General features: G+C 38.1%; 1 protein-coding gene across 5 annotated transcripts; it reads left to right on the plus strand.

Moving 5' to 3' along the window:
* Positions 1–1,734: 1,734 nt before the first annotated feature.
* rilpl1 (Rab interacting lysosomal protein-like 1) lies at positions 1,735–21,051 on the plus strand. 5 transcript variants are annotated; one of them, XM_085167689.1, is made up of 10 exons: positions 1,735–2,327; positions 5,425–5,572; positions 6,446–6,564; positions 7,248–7,493; positions 8,097–8,243; positions 9,971–10,021; positions 10,104–10,258; positions 11,492–11,596; positions 12,852–12,939; positions 13,950–14,068. In XM_085167689.1, the coding sequence occupies exons 1-10, from the start codon at positions 2,040–2,042 to the stop codon at positions 13,953–13,955; spliced, it is 1,353 nt and encodes a 450-aa protein (XP_085023815.1). In that variant the 5' UTR covers positions 1,735–2,039; the 3' UTR covers positions 13,956–14,068. The 5 variants fall into 5 exon arrangements, with proteins under 5 accessions (XP_085023815.1, XP_085023816.1, XP_085023814.1 ...); XM_085167690.1 differs by lacking the exon at positions 13,950–14,068 and having other exon boundaries at positions 12,852–12,945; XM_085167688.1 differs by lacking the exon at positions 12,852–12,939 and having other exon boundaries at positions 1,736–2,327; positions 13,950–21,051.
* The last annotated feature ends 3 nt before the right edge of the window (positions 21,052–21,054 follow it).

The raw sequence follows: 21,054 nt of genomic DNA on the forward strand, positions 1-21,054 counted from the left end.
GTGTTTATTTTCTGTTCCTCTCTCACTTTGTAAAAGTCGCTTTGAGTTCTAGGTGGAAGTGGGCTCTGTGGGTTCGCCTGTGGGCGGAGTTCTGCTCAGATTGTCCTTCTCATACCTGGGGGCTGGATGGTGTAGCAGATCTCTGCCAGATTGTCTTTGCTATGCCTCTGCTTGTCATTGACTAACTTTGTTACCTTGTTGCCAGTCTGTGCCAAGCCACGCAAAACCTCTCCTGTTTACAAAACAAAATTTACAAATCTAAATGTTTAGATTGCTGGTTTATGAACAGTAAAATTCTCAAAGCCCTAAACTTCTCTTTCCTTCTTTGTTAACATTTAGAAATATTCCTTTATATATCATTGTTCCTATTATTGTTATTATAACCCAGTGTTACAATTCATATAATATGACATCAGTAAATATGAATGCAGTTCTGTTATTTCTGTTATCAGTGATTCATTAAATGTTCAAAGACTCTACATAGACTTGGATTACCCCCCATAAAGCACACTTTATTCGGTTTAGTTGAAGAGTGATGCGTTGTTTTAGGCGTTAATCGTCTCTTCGTGCTGTAATATATTCACACAGCGACCTCGTCCGTCTCTTATTTCAGTCATGCGCAATACAAACTGCAACCTCACCACTATGGAAGTAGCCACTGTGATTCACGTAGGGACCAAACAGGAAGTAAAGTTAGGGAAAGGCCACCGGCGTTCGACTTCATCATATTTAAAATAAAAGCACTAATAAACGGTACAAGGTAACAGTGTAATCACAACTGGTACCCGTTCGAGCCCCGGCTTGGACAGTCTCGGTCGTTGTGTCCCTGGGCGAGACCAGTGTCCGGCAGCCCCGGCTCTGTCAGTGCGCCTCAGGGTGGCTGTGGCTACAATGTAGCTTGCCATCACCAGTGTGTGAATGTGTGCGTGAATGGGTGGATGACTGGATGTGTAAAGCGCTTTGGGGTCCTTAGGGACTAGTAAAGCGCTATATAAATACACGCCATTTACCATTTTACAAACCTGCTGCACTGTTAAATTATTGTTTTGTCCACTGAGATAAGACTATTGATCTCCATAGGAACATCAGTGGATACAGGTCATGGCCCTCAAGAACAGCACATGCAAAAAGTGATGACGTTACTAGTGACATGGTGATGCAAAATATATCAGCGTTTCACCACGTTTTACTTCGGGGTATGTTGAAATTTTCTAAGACAGGCGCTTTCAGTGTTTCATATTTAATTTTAGCCTTACCCACACTCCCTCAAGATACTCCCCCTTTTGCCAGGATACCATTTTAAATAAGATGTTCTTAAGGCTTCGCCTTCAGGTATTACCTGAAAGACTGACTCGGCCCCGTGTTAAAATTCTGTTGATCTTTCTTCAACACCATACACAGATGTTTTGACCATAAAATCATAGCGGTTGTTTCTTCGTGTTCAGCTGGAAGCTATTTAATTTTGGAAGGGCTTATTTTGATATACAGGAGTCGATAAGTGTGCTTCTAATGTTACTTCAATGAATGAGCCTTTACTTTTCGTTGTATAAGAATAGAATTAAATGGTTTCCCCATCTTTACTTAAAAGTAACGTTTTGGAATCTTTGTTTGTTAAAAAGCACATTGCTTTGCTTTGCATTAGTTAAAACATCTCAATTATGAATATATGAGAAGAGGTTGGAATATCTTTCTCCTTGTGGGTTTTATTTTGAAACGTGCTGCCGAAATTGTGAAGTTTACTTTTGTAGTGGTTGACAGTGGTAGCTGCTAGCTTACAGGGCACCGCAGCTCCGGCGGGACAGCGATGGCACTTGGGCGATATGTATCTCAAAAAAATCAAACGGAAGGCTGGACTGAGCCGCTAGTGATGGATATGCAATAGTTCCAGTGTTATATGCTGCTTTGATGAGTCTCTGGACACCGCTTATCAAGCTGAGGACATAAAGCGTAACTCAGCAGGCTTGTTCTTCACGGGGGAGGAAGTTTGTTGCGGCGAAGGGAACATAATAGGAAACCGGGGAGGGACAAAATATCTCGACATGGAGGACTTCGGGTCGGCCCTGGAGAAAAATGTGGCTGACCTCACGGTGATGGACGTGTATGACATCGCCGCAGTGGTGGGGCAGGAGTTTGAGCGGATCATAGACCAGTATGGCTGCGAGGCTCTGTCTAGGCTCATGCCCAAAGTGGTGCGGGTCCTGGAGATCCTGGAGGTGATGGTGAGCCGCAGCAGCATCAGCCCGGAGACCGAAGAGCTGAGGCTGGAGCTGGACAAGCTGCGTCTGGAGCGCATAGACCGGCTGGAGAAGGAGAAGAAGCACAGAAAGGTCTCACACTGCACAGCCACAGAGCAAATCACTCTCTGCTATACAGAATAAAAGTGGAAATCAAGATTTAATTTGTCAGTGACTGTCAGACTATGTTTTTGATCCGTGTAGGACGTGTTCAGGTCGTCTTCCTAGGACAATACTAATACCACAGTAAAATGTCCTGCATTTATAATGTGACCAGAGTCAAAGTAGTAAGCGTCACTGTGCTCTAAAACGAATCAGGCACAATAAAGTTTTGGATGTTAAACACTTTGAACAACAACAACAACAACACCCCTATACGTACACAGAGTATTAATATGATCCATTACAGTCAATGTTGTATAGTAATATTTTGCACTCAACCATAGAAAAAACAAAAGAAAACAACAAACAGTAAAATATCTACAAAAAGCATTACAAGGCACGTGGATAGTGGTAACAATTACTTAAGTAAAAATCCTATAACAGGAAGGATACCCTGCTAAAAGAGTCTTTTTTTCATTATATTTAAATAAAAGCAAGTACTGAAAAAACATGTATAAAATGCTTTTAGTGCACATTATTAATGTATAACACTAAATAGAAATGCACAAAATAGTCAAAAAATTAAAACATCATAGCTGCAGCCATAGTAAATAGCATTTTTGTGTTTCAGTCAGAATAAAAGCTGGACATAAGCTCTAAGAAGTGAAGCAGGAGGTGAAATTTCTAAACCTTTCTTTTTAATAGATGGCGGGGGCAGTGACTCTGGTTTCAAACGGAAGTTAGATTAGAAAGAAGTCTACGATAAAGTGATCCTGTTTCTGACATGATTTATAATCTTGGCAAACACTTACTTTGTGAACTTATGATCTGAATTGCCTTTTCAAGTCTCATTTCCTAACAGACAATGTTAATTTAGTAAATTCTAGTCACATTTAAAGTAAAATCGACAAATCAGGTTTGGGGCGAGGCTTACTTTGATTGAAAAATCACTACAGTATGAATAGAGTGTCACAGTATGGCTGTACGTAGTATCATCAAGCACTCCTGTCAGATCAAATCCTTCATCATTATGTCCAGTTTTAAATATAGTCTGTGACTGAAGTTGGTTGAGGTGGAGCTCCAGTGGTTGAAATAACTTTACATACAGATAGTACTTATTCTAAATCTAGATATAGATTAATCCAGTGTGTTAGTCAGGTGAGTATAAATTATTAATTCATATTCATTGGTGTAGGAGTTGGGTAAACTTTAGAAATGTCTAGGAATGGGTTTCTTTTTCCAATGGTTCAAGAACCACTAAAAACAATTTATGGAGTAAAAATGTATTCATACACCATGAAAGGAAAAAATCATCCTTAACCACGTGCTGTATTTTATAAGGCAATTATATATTTGTATATAATCTGAAAGTAGCTATAGCTGGCAGACATAAAGGAACTGGGTAAAAAGTACATTTCCCTTTGGAATGTAAATGTAAAGTATTATGAAATGGCCAAGTAAAATCTAAATGCAGTGCATTAAAGCATCGAGCTTTAAATGTTTTCATTTATTTTCCATCTTTGTGAATCTAAAAGTAGACCCTGTGTTTGGGGTTTGAAATAAGCCGGACACTCAGACTGCTCAGTGCTATAAAAAAAGTTAGTGTGTCAGTTTCTCGTGACAGTGACTGAGCCATCGGTTCACATATTAACTGTCTCGTGACCGTGATAAAGTGGAGAAGGCTGTTTGTGCTGCAACTCACAGGCCATTTGAAGCTAGCACAGTTTTCACATGGAAATGAAAAGTTCACATCCACAGTGAAAATATGCGGTGTAGTGTTTATTGGCTCCGTGCACAGTTTTCTTTTGTGTATATAAAAGCTAATGTAAGAGTTGTGCAGCAGTGTATATAATAAAACTTTGTGTGTTTTTTGTTTTTGTTTTTTTCATGAACCCAATGACTGAACATGTAGCATATGTTGCCCATGTGTAGTGCACGTGCTCCCATACTAAGCTTCCACTAAAATCAATGAAACTGATTCCAGCAGGCCTCGGAGCAGTGTGAAATGGCACATGTCCACAGAATCCGTCATTTCCACGCCTCCCGTGCACAGTCTGCGTAGCCTCCCGTGGTACCTTCATCATGGTAGCGACCAACGTGTCAAATTTTGCATGTTTACAATCCTTAAAAAGTCTTTAAAATTCTCTCTTGTTGATGACTATAACTCTTACTTTTGCTCAGAATCCTAACTAGCTGTTCAACAACGATTCGGATACAGTCACCTCTGATATCATTGAAAATAAACATTTAAATATGGAATCACATTTGAAAAACATGCATCTTACTTTTAAAGTAATAGTGATGTTTGCCTATTCATTCACAGGTAAACTGGAAAAATGTACTACAAACAGCAAATTATGCATTCTTGTTAATGTGGCTGCTTTGACAATATGAACAGAATGACTCATGCTTCCTGTTTCCTGTTTGTTCCTGGTTTTCCAGTTGCTATATGAATCATTTAAGGTCTGAGTGACTGACTTGAGGAAGATGTTTTGTTTTTAGTATCTGCCAAAATTTTTCCACAATTTAAAGCAAGTCAATTCGATTGTGTTTTATAGGCTTTTGTCATTAACGCATTACTCTTTGATATGACAGTTGTGTTCTTTAAAAGCAAATTACTGCAGTAAATTCTGAAAGTTAGAGATGTTGAGATTTCTTTTTCTTACATATGCGCATAAACCACAAAGAGGAAAAACTCAGAAGACCACAGCAGTGCCAGTTTTGTTTTGTAATGCCGGTCTGGGCACCATAAATGCTCGTAGAAACTATGTCCATCCAGTTGTTGTTGAGATATTCAGGACCAAAGTGGAGCAATGCTTTGATCCTCCCATTACACAACCAAAATTATTGCGAATGTTTGCAGTGAAATTGCTTGTTGGCTTTGAAATGGTTTCTTTGAACCATGGAAGCAGGTCTGTACATATATGCTTGGTAATATTGCTTTTATGTACAATCACCTTGCAGTCAGGCAGCAAAAAAAACTCAATGCAATGAGGCCTTCAGTCCGATTTTTTTAACGCCATAACAAACGTGATCGGTAATGATACATGTATAGTATAACAGTATGTGTGTATGTGTCTGAGCGCAGGAGTTGGAGCTGGTGGAGGATGTGTGGAGGGGAGAAGCTCAGGATTTGCTCTCCCAGATTGCTCAGCTGCAGGAAGAGAACAAAACCCTTCTCACCAATATGTCCATGAAAGACCCCATGAGCGAGGAGGAGCTGCAGAGGCATGAGGGTAAGGATGTGGGGCTCCATCAGAGCAAAGTACTGTCTAGCTTAAAAGAAAGTTTGTATGTGTGTTTTTCATGATACACACCAGTTTACAAGTGACTGAGAATGTGAATGACTTACAAGTCAGTTGCTTTAAAACATTATTATGTGTTATTCACTAATATGTGTGTAGAAATGTTACTGCCCTCTACGCAAATCTTTGAGACCAAGATTGAATCAAGTCAAAAGTAGGCTCATGGAGTAGGCTCATCACTTTTCAGGGAAAGTGTGGTTATGCATTGGTCCTACAAAGAGCTTTGCAGTTACTGTCGGATTTCTGAAACATGTACATGGGTAATTTTTTTTTACTAACACTGTGAGCATGTTCCTGATAATAATTCCAAACAACAGACTCCTGCTTCAGTGTTGGGAGTCTGCATGCTACCACTCAAAACCTGCTGATACCTAGTAATGTTTACATCACAGCAGAGCATGAAACAGCTTGTCTTTTCCTGATTTTCCTGGAAATTCAGTTAAAGTTTGTGCCATGTGCGCTCTGAAACTTGTCCGTTTGCCCTCGATACGTTTCTCATGTGTGTCCCCCTCTCTCTCTCTCTGCTGTGCACGCAGTACCACACTCAGATACAAACACAAACAAAGGGAGCCTTCTCTGTGTTAATGGTGAGCCAGTCTCATCAATGCGTCAGAGGCTTCTCCGTGGTCTCACACAGAGGCCACAGTCACCCTGACGCACAGACCAGCTTCAGTGTACAAGCACACCTGCCAGCCTCACACACAAATCAGAGCTCACGTCTGCCTGTCAGCCCAGATGAAAAATCTATTTGTCCTGTTTATTTTTATGGCTGACAATTTTTTTTCCTCCGTCACCAATTTCCAGGTATGTCAGAAAGGGAGAGGCAGGTGATGAAGAAGCTCAAAGAAGTGGTGGACAAGCAGAGAGATGAGATTCGAGCCAAGGACCGTGAACTGACTCTAAAAAATGAGGACATAGAAGCAGTAAGGACACAAAAACTCAGCGCCTTAATGAGAAGAGGCTGTTTTTTTTTCTTCTTGTGTGAATTATAAAGAATTCAGATATTTTCTATATTTAAAATATAAGAGAGGCCTGGTTAGATCGAGATGAGCAGCAAATGTTTTGGCTCAGTATTGAGCAGACACATATTTGCTGCCAGTGTTTCACTGTTTAAAAAAAGGTAAAAAAAGTTCAGGGATAGAATGGGTCTTCCGAGCATCTATTTAAAAAATAGCTATATACATGTGAAACTTACTTTAGATAGACAGTGAAGTTGACTACTCAGACGTCACTCATTTGGTTTCCTTTGCTGTCATGCTGGGAAAGGCAGCCTAGGCATCTCACTCTGAAATGCTAAGGCCCAGGTATTTTAGGATCTTAACAGTGAATTTCCATTTCAGTCATTTATATTATTTCACTTGTCCATGAATTCAGTGTTCATTTGTTCTGTGGCTTTAGAAACCCCCTGACACCCACTAATGGTTTGTGTGTCACCCAGTACAGCATAATCAATATCTCTTCAGACAGATTGCCTGAAAATGTGTGCTCTTACCTTTGATGGCTGGCTTTTACCTCCTGTGTGGCAGTTCTGAGAAACGGGAAACACTTCTAGCTTCCAACATACGCGAGACCATGCAGCCCATTGTCTCTCTGTTTCTTTCTCCAGCTCCAGCAGCAACAGTCTCGACTTATGAAAATCAACCATGACCTGCGCCATAAAATCTCTGTGGTAGAAGCTCAAGGGAAAGCTCTCATTGAACAGAAGGTTGAGCTGGAGGCCAGTGCTCAGGCTCGGGGACAGGAAGTTGCTGCTCTTCGACAGGAAGCGGCACGCTTAAGGGAACGGCTTCAAGGAGAGCTGCCTGCTCAGAACCCGGACGAGCCCCCACCTCAGCCTCCTTCACCTGCAGAGGTAACAGAGCACAGGGAAAACTGAACATAACTTTTTGTTTTCACATTTTAGTTTTTTGTACAGATAACATTGCTTACTTTAATGTGGACCTATTACACAAGCTCTATATTTCTTAATTTTTGGACTCTGCATGTTATATAGTTAAATAATCCTTCTCTATCTTATGCTGGGCCTTGATGAAGCCCCTCAGGTCATTCTCTGTGTGAAACAAGATGTTTTTGCTAAATTCCCCCAAATTCCTCTTCACTGCCCTTTGCAAACAAAACACAGACATTTTGTACTAGCAAGTAGGTGGAGCCTCTGTGAGATGATGGTGAAAAATAATAACAGAAACATTATTGGAAGTTTCCCCCAGCTTCCAGTCTTTGTGTGAAGCTAACCTTTTAGTTTGATCTTCTCTTGAGTTGTTGTGAGAAATGAGCAAACAAACTAGCATTTTATGCAAATCGTTTGCATTGGATAACAGATCTGATCATTTTCACATGCAGTTGTTCAAACCACCATCTTTTATTTGAACTGTATTTGTGGATTTGTGCACCACAAATCCTCAGAGCAACTCAATAGTTTATTATATGTCTCACAAACTGTCTTTTGCCTCACCAGTGTGGTAAAATTGCTACAGTGTTGGTGGGGGCTGAGGGCTCCTCAGAGCTGACACCCGGGGGGGTTGATGGTGTATCGTGGCCTCTGTATGGTTCCCTCAGCCCAGAGACACACGAGGATGCTGAGGACGATGCAGTGTTGCTTTGGGTAATGCAAATGTGCTGATTAGCACTAGAGTGATGTGATTGTCCTGACTCTAACTCCAAACCTGCACTCCTCCCCATGGAACATTAGCCTTGTGGGTGTAAACAAAGGAAGATAGTAGACTAACATTTCTGTGACAAGTGGACTGTGCTGAAATGACTCTGCATGGATTTCCTCTCCACAGCTAAATGACTTTCTGGACAAGTGCACTCATGACCCCTCTAAATATAGAATACTGCAAGAGCCCAGCCTTTAACGACACTTGAATCTGTCCTTTCATGCACCCTGAGATTGAAACACAGACGGCAGAAAAAGCTACAATTAAGTGTTTCTTTTTTATTTCTCTGCTGTAATAGTGGTAAGAAAGAATAAGGAAACAAGAGTACTACAATGTTATTTTTTTTAATGTAGCTACATTTAAGACTTTTATATTAACTACAATTGATGTTATGTTTCGAAACACATTAAAACACATTCAGAAAAATTTCATAAATGATAAATGAATGACAGCTCTAACTAGCCAGTTAGTGCAGCTAATGACATGAAAGCTCATGGTTGAGTTTTTTTTAGCCGCTCAGCAGTATTCAGCACACTGATGGAAACATCTGACGTGCTAAACAAAGGTGGAGACATGCCGATAAATCTGTTCTCACAGTGACACTGAACCTGGACTGAATCTGAGCCAAATAAGCACACTAGACGGCTGCGGTGGAAGATGTACATGCACCATTGTCTTTACTATTGTGTGCTCTCAGTGAGTCAAACAGGTCTGTGTGTTCTGGCTCTTTGATCCCTGATAAATGAGAAAATAAGCCACAGACCATGGCTGACTCACATCTGGTCCTTTTCACTTGATCAGCCTCCAAAACTACTGTTTTATGACCGAGATCAGCCTTCAGGAGGTGGCCCAACTCTATTGAGATGCCTATCTGTTCACCTTGGTGTACAATCAGTGGTTACAAGTTATCCAAAGTTATGCAAACATTTCCTGCTGTTGCTGCTTGACATTAACCAGCAAGATGCAAAGATGGTCTCACTTTAGCATCGGGGCTGCTAGACAATAAGCATTTGTCAGTTCGACCACATGAAAAAATCTGTACTATTTGGTTTTAAATGAAAGAAAAAATATAAGTAAGTAAGTAAGGTTTATTTATTAAGCGCTTTTTTGTAGACAGGCAGTCACAAAGCGCTGTACACAAAGGTTAAAATAAAGAAAACATTAAGTAATAAGATAGACAATATAAACAAATATATAACAAACATATTGTAAAATAATTTGTACAAGTGTTGAAGTGTTGCAGGGAAGAATAGTTGTGAAACAGCCAAGTGAGCTGAAAATGTCTGGAGCAGACAACAAAGTCAGGAGTGGCTGAGCTAAAGCGCATCACAAAACCATTTTTTTATTCATTTGCACACACATTCGGATAATCTCCGAATGTGATAAAAAAGTTTGACGAAACATGTGATTCCAGTTGGACTTTTGAGATTGTGTACAGAATCCTGAAAAGCGTGAGAATTTTGGACATTTTAGGGTAGAATTTTGCATGAGTGCCTTGTGTCCGCAGCATGTGTTTCAGGTGTTTTCCTTTAACACTCAGTGAATTTCAGTTTGCTGAGTTAAAAAAGCTAACAGCATTTTAGCTCACAGACTGGGGTGAAGTCTGAGCTAAACCAATGCATTGGAACAAAAAGGCCCTGTGTCTGACTTGTAGTTAAACATTTGCCACCAGGAGGCGATGTGCGATGAAGACATGCCTGCTGTGTTCCAATATTTCACTAAGGTATCCTCACTCCCCGCCCCTGCCTCTTCCCTTCTGTTCTCTGGTTTAGTTTACTCTGTGTAATGTGTTTTTCTCTCGGCAGGAGGCGCTGTGTGAGGAGGAGTCAGGGGCCCTGGATCCAAAGGACCCCAACAGGCCCAGATTCACCCTGCAGGAGCTGAGGGATGTCCTGCATGAGCGGAATGAGCTAAAGGCCAAAGTGTTCCTGCTGCAGGAGGAGCTGGCCTACTATAAAAGGTACATTTAGGTGTTAAACATGTTAATATTGACAATTACCCACCTCCTGTGGAGAGAGATATTTACGAGCTGCACAAAACGGTGTTTATCGTGCGCTTAAAGCAGCGGCCCCCAACCCCTGGGCCTCGGACCGGTACCGGTCCGTGAGTCGTTTGGTACCGGGCCGCGAGAGTTGAGGCTCAGGTGTGAAATGTATGGTTTTCAGGGTTTTTATTGGTTTTCAGCGTTATTTTGTTATCGTTTTTATCGTGAACTCAATTTTCCTGGGTCTTTTCACGTGTGTTATGAATAAATCTTCTTTTTTTCAGTTCCGGTACTAGTTTTATTTTGTTGTATTTGTCCGCGACACCTTAAAGGCCGGTCCGTGAAAATATTGTCGGGCATAAACCGGTCCGTGGCGCAAAAAAGGTTGGGGACCGCTGGCTTAAAGCATCAACAGGATTTAGAAGTTTGTTTTCTCAGTCAGACCACACAGGGCCAGCTTCTTTGCTGAGTGCTTTAAGTTACTGTTTCCTCATTAATATATGTTACAATTGCACTTATTTGTAGTTTTTTCAGTTTAATTATTATATTCTTTCATGTTTATGGCTCTGTTACTTAGCACAGTTATATTTTAGCCTCGTGTTTCTTGTACTGTTATCTCTGCTTTTACTTCAACTTTCAGACTTTTGTTTATGTGCTTGTGAAGCCTTTTCAGCCATAAGATTATTATACTTTGGCAAGTTATGTTATTGGTGTCCACCAATATCATAAGTATGGGTGGAGGGACTGAGTAAAGAAATACTCAGTCCCTCCACAAGGGATAGACATTTACTATGACTTGTTGTGGGATGATGAAGAGAAAAAAAATCAGTGCATGAAGAAGCCATAAAGAAACCATATGCATTTCCCAATTAAGATGTATTGCTTGATGTATTCTTAGTGTTAGACATTCACATTGTTTAATATTTTTCTTGGAGGGTTGCTCACAACCAACACAAGTTGCCACAGAGCTTTAAAATCCGACTAACAACCAATTGAAATTCTCTAAAGCATATTTTTTGTTCCCTTTTTTCCGCACATCTTTTGGTCATCCCTCTGCCAGCACATTAAGTTAAAAATGTATTTACTCCAAAAAAATCCACCTTTTTACATCTAATTCTTTTTGTCCATCTGTGAAAAAGCCTGATATGTTGTGCTTCATAGATAAAGTAATCCTGATCTCTGTAATTCTGGTGGTCTCTGTGTTTGCAGTGATGAGGCAGACGAGGAGATTGGAACTCCATCTTCTTCTCCCTCCCCTGAACTGAGGACTCGCTCCCGCTCTTCTGCCCAGCCAGAATCGGGAATCAAACGCCTGTATGTGGAGCTCACTCTAACACAAATACTCTCACTCATGTAACATCTGCTAATGAAAACACTTGCCTGTGAAAACCTTGCTTCCTGTGATTAATGGGAACTTTGCATGCTGTGAGTAGCGGTTGATTATTTGGTCTCTACATGCTCAGTCATTTGCATATTACATGCTTGTTCTTGTCTCTTCAGCAGCAGTGCCAGACGCTGTTTCAGGCTGGCAGCTTTAGCTTTAGACTTCGCTTCCCTCGTGTGATACCATATACTATATATACTTTACTTTACAGAGGTAGCTGGGCTACTAACAAGTAAACATACATTTATCCTGTGTTTGTCAGCCATGTACAAACTGGAGTCTGTGGTTGTTTCCAATTAGCTGTCACATTCTGACAAGGACTCAAGACTAAAAGCAGCTCCAAGTATTCTAATTGTAGGACACTTTACTATTTTATTAACGTAATATTTAATTGAATGTCTTTTTTTTAGTGTCGAGAATTTTTTAATGAAATTGTTTACCTGTTAATCTGTGTCTCTGTATAGCTCTCTGATACAGAGTACATATCATTCCTGTAAGTCCTGTGACTGTATGAGGGTAAATATTTTCATGAATGTAAAACTAAAAGTATTCAAAATATAAAACAATTTTTTTCCAAAAAAATAAACAGACATTATTATATTAGGGTGATATCAATAAATGGTAATTTCTACACTATTTTTTAGTATTTAAAAACATGTTCTTTTTATTTTACCATGCATTACATTATTTATACGAGGTGGCTGTGCCTCAGGAGGAAGAAATGATTCAATCCCAGGCTGCTCCTGTGTGTGTGGCAGACTATTACAAGCTTTCTGGTTAAGTTTTTTTTAAATTAATTCTATGGCAGCTCTGTCACTGTGCACAGTAGCAAGTGTAAGTACAAGATTCGGGACATTAATTAAATGTATCAGGAGGTGTCGCTATACTAATAAGGTGGCAACATTAGCAGCAGTTTGCATGTTTATACAGTTTATCTGTGCAAACTAAGTTGCATTCACTGTGTTTTTGTTTTTAACATGCTGTGAGTTGTTCTTGGATTTTGTTGTATTTTTTTAATTCAATATCATAATTTTATTTTCCTCTCTGGTTTAAAATAAACTCAGCTTGACATCTTTTGAGCTTTAATGAGGTTTGGTTCAGACAGAGGTCAACGGTTGATGTGGTCCTTGTCCTCCCCCATCCCCTATGTATGTGTGTTTTCGTGTCTTTACCTCTGTGTAACAGGATCTTCACCGCTATAATGCCGATGGTAGCGGCTGGTTTGATCCCAGATGACCCCACTTTACAGCCAATCAGACGCCTCATGTCACTTGTATGACTCTATATTTGGTTGGCTTTGCAATCCATCACTGTCTCAGCTAACAGACTTCACCCTGTTTGCATGTCCAGGGGGTTGCTTTCTTTTTGCACCTTTGTAGTATTCTGATTGGCTGATTGTGGGGCTGTCTTATTGTGTTTGTTGAATGAGACGACCAAGGATCGTGCAAAAAATAAATCAGCCAGTCAGAATAGTGTGTAGTCTAATGTCTCAACTTTTACCCTCACTGACCATCCTGACTGACCATGCGCACTAAAAATGATTGTGTGGAATTTACAATCTAAATTGATCTAAAGTGCCTTTAGATCATAGCTAGGGATTAATTTAATTTTTAATGCTTTAATATTTTATCATCTGCCCGGATCAATTTACAGAAAATTATGAAATAATTTCTGCTACAATTTATGAATTTTTACAATAGTGTTAGGGCAGGTGAAGAGGAAAAAGGGGCTGGGTAAAAGGGGGTAAAATGACAGAGAACTTTAGAGATGAAAGTAATAGGTTCATGAGGGAAAAATCGCTGAAAAATAGTGTTAGTGTTTTGTAGTGATGAATGCACCACATCACCTCACTTGACAAGGTTAAATTGGAAAGAAAATTACATATTGGAATTAAGCTGACGTTTAAATGAGCAGAAATTTACTTCAATTTCTATATAGTTATAGTGTTAATTTGAATCAGGGTTACAACAGAACTTGACATATGACAAAAGGAAAACAATCCTGTTGACATTAGAAGTCTTCAGATTAAGAGAAACCAGTTTTAAGTGTCAGGAGCAGATATCCAAACAAAACGACTAATGTAACATAGAGGCATTTGTTTACACTAATTATACAGAAGGTGTCGTAATTAAAAACTAAAATAATTCACTTGTGATGCATTCTGTCTGTTAAATTTACCATTACTCTAACACTGCTTTACATGTAGCTCAAACTCAGTGTTAGCCCTACATATATGGTGTTGTAACCCACCGCCTGTTTCTTCTCTCCGTTCTCTCGTCTCAGGTTTAGTTTCTTCTCACGTGACAAGCAGCGGAGCTCGCAACGCAGTGCACATTTCGACGTCGGCTTTGGCTCGTGGGCAGGCAAAGACGATGTGTACACCGAACAAGCCCAGGAGGCGTTGCAGCACATGTAGTCACCGTATGGGACTTAAAACTCTTAACACTCCCATCACTCAACTGCATCAAACCAAACCAATACTAGCAACTCACACTGCAGCTGAAATGCCATGTACATGAGGTGAGAAGATGGCAAGAAACAAGAAGAACCTAATGTCCTTGGAAAAAATACTGTGTATACTTAAAAAAAATCCCTGAAAGTGTTTTACAAGATTGACGTGCAGGCGAGAGGGTAAACTCAGGTTGACTGTGGAAAGTGGAATGTTTTGGCAGGTGGTAAATGATAAGGAGCTGGAGGTCCGGAGTAAACAAGGGGGAAAATGACTGCACACCTGAGTGTCACTAGTTTTTTAATGAGAGCAACATTTTAATATCCCATTTAGTTATTTCCAATTTCTGTCAAGTGGGCAGCTAATCAGTCCATCACCAGCGTTTTGCAAGTTGAGTCTATGCAGCTCTATGAAATCTAATTGAGGCCTCTGTTTAAATGTTGCATGCAGTCACAATTTAAAGCTGTGTGAAGGTGTGAAGATATTTTGTTCTCATATTTAATGCAGCAGTTTCTGCGACTAGAAAGAATGAATGCATAAACACTTGGGTATGAGAATTTAAAGTACTCGTGTAAAGTGAAAGTTAGATTTTGGCCATCATAATCCCAATTTGTCTTTGCATTTTTACCCATTCATCATAGTTTTTACTATCCTATTACAGGATGGTTTAAGCATTTTAGCATTTCATGACGTCTCCTATAATGTTGGCTACATGTTGTATAAAATTACAAAAATTATACAAAATAAGCAACATTGTGGCTTTAATGTTGAATTAATGAGTCATTAATTCACATATTTGTACTTTTTAAGTCAGTGTTTGCAATATTCCATAATTTCATGGTAATATAAAAGCTTTGGCATAGTGAATTAGTTCATTATAAAACTTTTCCAGTTTTATTTAAGTCAACTACTACTGATGAATTATTTTACATTTTTTACTCACTCATCATGGTTTAGTATAAATTTAACACCTGACTTAATAATTTCTTGTTTTTATGATCTGAAAACCGTAAATGAATGTAATGCATTTGACTAAACAAATTACAAATTAAATTGTAAGATTTAGCAAGCCCGTTTTATTTATTAGATCTTTATAATACTAATGATCTTTTTATAGATTAAAAGTTGTAAATAATAGCTTGAGCTTTTTGTTCATTGCTGCAATTTTTTTTATTTTCTTTTAGTCAATCTAATTCTAATTTATTAACTTAATAATGATGTATTGTCTCATAATTTTGACATAGTAAGCTCTTCACTCACTATAGTTTTGACTTAGTATCTCTTTATTTTGTTCGAGAAATTTGAATATATTTATGTTTGTGATGCTTCTTTTTTCTTTTTATGTGCCCCTTTTCTCTAACAATTAACACAGATTTCTCTTTTGTGAAAGAGAGAATAGCTGTGCCATGGGAATTCCCCTAATATTTTACACTATCTAAACAAAGGCTTACAAACTTACATTTGTCATAAAGTCTGATTTCACGCTTTCAGTGACAAACGTGACGCTCCACATTGTGCTCATGCAAACCTGCAGTTTTGTAACACCAGCCAAACCATAGCAGGCAATAATAAATTACATCTATATGATTCTGTTTAATTTCTATAATCAAACATAGACCCGAAGAGACAGTGTAATATTGTATTAGAATCACTTATAACAAAAACGAACAGCAGCTTTCACTTCAAATAAAAGCAAAATAAATTAAAATGTATTTTAATTAATACATATTGTGCCATCAGTAAGAGCCTAAATCTTACATTTGCACTTTTTCCCTAGATAAAATACTCATATTCAGCATAAGCAACAATAATAACCTCGAATATCATCACACATCATGTGCAAAATAGAAGTCAGTGCGTTTGTGTTTATATGCATCATTTATACAAGGCCTCAAATGTAAACATGAATCAAGGCTCTGTTTAGAAACAGTGTAAGTCATGAAGGATTAATTATTTCTCAAATTGTGCATGGTTTAAAATAATGATAATTAAGCTGAAGAGTGTGTTTACATTTATTTTTTAAAAAGACTATTTTGCGGATGGTGCTTGTGCTTTAACAGCTGATGCCTTCATGGAAACGTTAACAGTAGTGGCACTTTATCTTCATTTATACTCACCCAGGAAGGTGGAATAAATGAATGGCAAATGAAAAGATTGAGAAATGAGGCTAAAGACGTGTGTCAAAGCAGCTTTCCCCCTTTTATGAAATCACAGATATGTTAAAGAGAAACTATACTTTACATGTTATTTGGAAGTCAAAGGGATCTGCTCAATTTATTCATGAAGGAATTAAACAGTGAAATATTTTAAGGGAAATTAACTCCTACCCGAGTGCTCACTCCAATCTTCATTTTTTTTCCTTTGTTGAGTCTCCTATGAAGCCCATTAAAGTGGAGATTTAAGAGATATATTGAATGGATCAATGCTTTATGAAATTCAAACATGTCACATCAGTAATAAAAATCTGTAATATTTGACATTTTTGCACGTGTTTTTTTTTTTTATTTTGTTGTTGTTGTTTTTTTTCTAACTTGCATAACAGATCGCAGTCACGTTCAAGTGTTTGATTTGTTCATAATTGTAAAAGGAAATGGGCAAGGGAACATACATTTTTAAACAAAGAACATCCAGTGTGGTAAAATAACTGGCATGGGGAAAGATTTTAACTACATTAATTTTCCTCTGTCTCAATTTAAACATAATGCACAAAGCAGTGTATTTGGTTGAAATTCCATTGTATAGAATATATCACCTTTTGCACTTATGTAACAATTTAGAAATCAGAGGTCTATATGAAGAGTAAATATGAAACATAACAGAAAGCACAGCAGTAGTAGTCCAATTCACCAAAAAAAAGGATGATTTTATTTATTTATTTAAGATGCTGGGTTAGTGTGGAAAGTTGTGACAAGAAGAAATAGGATTTATCTCAATTAGATGAGGATAGCATGGTGGTACAGTGGTTAATACCGTTGCCTCACAGTGAGAAAGTCCTGGTCTCGTTTTGATTCCAACCTGGGGTTTTGCTGTGTGGAATTTGTGATTCTAAATTGACAATAGGAGTGAATGGTTGTAATAGCCCTTGGCAAACCTGTCCAGGGTGTACTATAACTCTCGCCCTGTGACAGCTGAGATAGGATCCAGCCCCAACCCTAAACTGGATAGTTGGAATAAAATGGACAGATGGTGTGGTGCAGAGTGCCCCCTGGTGAACAAACTATACAACATCAACCCTCATGGTAGAAAAGAGTTCTTCCCATCTTTTTTTTTTTTGAATTCCCATTTATTCAAAACTGTTTTAAGCATTAAAGTACTTCTTTCTTTTAATAGAAGAACAAATCAGATGCCCAAGACGTTTAATTTGCATATTACATCTTTATTAAACAATGCCTAAAACCCCAGCATTAAGATTTAATCAGCGCTACAACAGCAAAGATCTATCATGCCCTAAAAAACAGCCAACAGGTTTGTTTTGCCCCTCAACTATTATTGCATTAGTTCCACATAGACAACAGAATAATCCAGAGTGGAATATCTGTGTCAAGAAAGGCTCATATGAAAACATTTCATACACAATGCTACTGGTAGAGGGAGTAGAGGAAGGTGTATCCTTATGTATTAAACACAGTGCATCACTTAAGATGTACTTCCTCGGATACACGTGACTGGGCTATTTATTATTAATACTGGGTTGTTGTTGTTGTTTTTTTCCTTTTGCATTTAAATAATATTAACAAGAACAGAAATCCAAACATTAAATATACTGAATATTTTAAGAATAACTTAGAGGGCTGGATTTGTTGTTGTCTTTTGGAAATCCCCATAACCTCGACAGCTGTACAGACAATAAGCACGTAGAGAAATTGGTGCAAAAGGTACAATATACTGTTTAGCTGGGTCATTTTTAAACAAAGCTGCTACAATCAAGTAAGAAATTAAAAACATAAAAGGCTTAAAGAAATAGTTCAACATTTTAGGAAATTGTGTTTCATTTGGATTTTTGCTGAGAAAATCAATACAAGTCATATCTGTACAGTTAACATGAATTTGTCAGGAACTGCTTAGTTTAGCATAGCAGAAAGAAACAGTAGCCTGGCTATAAAAACAAAAATAAATAAAAAATATATATATATACACCACAAAGATATTTTAGAGTGTAATTTTGGGGGAAATGAGCAAACTAAAAAAAAAAAAAAAAATCACAATAACTATGAAACAGAAAAAACCCCCAACATGTATCTAGTTAGTTAGCTAGTTACAGCTAAGTAGAGATTTTATAAGAGAAATATGGCACCATGCCAAACACCCAAAAACAAAACAAGATAGCAGACTTGATTCTAGAAGAACTTTTAGTTTGTTTTGTGCAAGTTTTAAGCTTCAGTAATGTGTGCAGGACACAGGACAACTTACAAGGGGAATGAATTCATCCTTCTAAAAGCTAGGAGGCTAAAGTTAACTAGTCAAGCTTAGCTGTGGTGTCTGTCTCTATAATGGATTTCATGGTTTCATGTTTACAAGCTACCTCATATATCACATACTTTAATGTATTTAAATTGTTTATGAGTTTATTAGGCTTGGTAAAATTGGTGAAGAAAAGTAATAAATAATTTTTTGAAAGTCTTTTGAAAAAATGAGCTAGCTAAGCTTAGCAGCATAGCCACTCACTGAATTGAATTAAATGAGATTTAATCTAAATGAAATGACAGATTTCAGTTTATTTAATTTATGATTAACTTGTTACGGTTGAAAAAGCTGAATTAGAGCACAGGTTATTTAGGTACAAATGTTTGCAAGGTTGAGTCAACACAATATGTAACATGTCAGTCTGTGGGCTTGACCTTTGGAAGCAGCCACAGGTACATCGTTACATACATACATACATTGTTTCTCTCACTTTCAGTCTTTGCATGAAACTAGGCTAGTCTTCTTGAACTCTCAACTAGACAATAAGTAAGAGCTAGGGTGACCAGATGCCCTCTGCATGTGGGACTGCACTGCAATTTCATTCCTTGTCCTCCTGTCCCACATCTTGAGACAATGCCCCACATTTTGACTGGTTCACACTTTTCTAAAGTATGACTTTGATCAAGCACATGTTTATTATAGTCAATTGAAGCTTAGCCCATCAGTTCAAGTTACCAAAACATAACAAGCTTTGCAGCAGTTTGAGTAATTGACATGTCTTTTTTTAAAATTTATTTTTCAGTTTCACACAGGAGAAAATATGGTGTGAGGTGGCACAGTATGCATTTGTGTATCACAACCGTCTTAAATTTGCGCTAGTAAGAAGGGCAGCTTCCGTTTCCTTTTATTCTTCTTGTATTTACAAGAGAGCAAGAAAGCCAGAAAAGTTGCTTTCAGATATCTTGGACTGCCTCCCTGCATCACCCTGTCCTACTTTGTCCCACATAAACACTGTTTGTCACACTTTTTTTTCTGAGATCTGGTAACACTGTGTCTTTAAACACAGGCCCCGATGGATCCCCCGACTAAAACCATAATTAAAACTACACAAACTAAAAATAAATGAAAACCAAATAAAGTAAAAGTCTGAACTACTACTAGAAACAATGGGTAAGCAGATCACGTGTACACCATTTTAAAATCACTGCATCAGTGAGATGAAAAGCATCAGTGGCAGCTTGAGTACGTTTAAACTCATCCAACTGGAACTAAACTCCATCATCATTTTCACACACTTGCAAAATAACCTACAACAAACTATGCTGTTAATTAACTACTTGTATTTGTACCACAGAGTTCTGTTGTTACTGATAAACTGCTAAAGAACATAAGTGCGTCAGACTGTGGGACTGGGTGACATGTTTGTTCATTACCATAAACACAAATGCATGATTTAATCCTGTGCTGTCCTCACTAGAACACCAAATGTGGATTAAGCTGCCAATTAACACTGTGTGTAACCAAGTCTGATTGCGTTTCTGTTGTTTAACTTGTTGAGCTTTACCCATTTATAACACACTACACTGTTAGGAAGGGGTCAGCTGTTATTGAGTTGGCTTTCTGTTGTCCACTGATTTGTATAAGCACTGTTAATTATGGATATATATGCAACAACAGCAAATCTGTTGACAACTGAGCTAATAAATTTGGAACATCTGTAAGAAGAAAAGCCATACAGTTGTTGTGAGACTGTTTTATATGTGTACGTAAATAGAAACTAATGGAGTTCACAGTCAAAAACTGCTTTTTTTGAATTAGGTAAATACATTCATTTTCCCATTTTGCTGTGGGTTCAATAAGACTATGATGTCTGTATGTTGAAACACGAATCTACAGATACTGGAACTGAATCACAGTTTGTATTTACCAAACATCGTGAAGATTTGGCACATAAACAAACTCTTTCATTGGTACCTGTACTGCACCTTGTTAATTACAAGAGCACACACCCTTCTGGCTGGTTTTCAACTTTAGTTTCACCAGTACAGCAAATTTACACTATTCTCCATCCAGATGTGTGTTTAAGCGATCATTCAGAAGCAAATACTCTAATAATGCTAACAGTGGTGTTATATTACAGTAATAAGCAGATTTGACCTCCCCTGGCCCCTGGGCTCTTCAAACCGCGACACAACTTCACTATAATTGACAGTAATGACAGATTTGATAGTCCAAAAATTCAAAATGATATTTCAGCTAGGAGTTTAATTTTAAGGCAACGGGTGTAATCTGTCTGATAAAACCTTTATGAATAAAACTGAGAATTTGCATTTTAGCCTAACCATCAACATTTTCTCTCCCCTCTTAAATTAATGCAACTGCAAGTATAATGCATTGGATTTAAGCTCAGGTGTCCGCTCTCAAAAAAGGTGATCAGATTGACATTTTGCATAGACACAGGAGAGTTTGATCAATCTTCCCATTAAGTCTCAGCAAAAACAAAAACAAAAAAATACAACATAATTCCCAAAATGT

The sequence above is a fragment of the Neolamprologus multifasciatus genome, chromosome 7, assembly GCF_963576455.1.
Source record: "Neolamprologus multifasciatus chromosome 7, fNeoMul1.2, whole genome shotgun sequence".
Classification (NCBI taxonomy): Eukaryota; Metazoa; Chordata; class Actinopteri; order Cichliformes; family Cichlidae; genus Neolamprologus; species Neolamprologus multifasciatus.

What these genes read in the sequence shown, in the direction of transcription:
- rilpl1 (XM_085167688.1), top strand. Translation starts at nt 2,040, where the DNA reads ATGGAGGACTTCGGGTCGGCCCTGGAGAAAAATGTGGCTGACCTCACG. An exon ending in ACGATGCAGTGTTGCTTTGG is followed by an intron (nt 8,244 to 9,970) that starts GTAATGCAAATG and finishes ATTTGCCACCAG; the next exon opens with GAGGCGATGTGCGATGAAGA. An exon ending in TGTTCCAATATTTCACTAAG is followed by an intron (nt 10,022 to 10,103) that starts GTATCCTCACTC and finishes TTCTCTCGGCAG; the next exon opens with GAGGCGCTGTGTGAGGAGGA.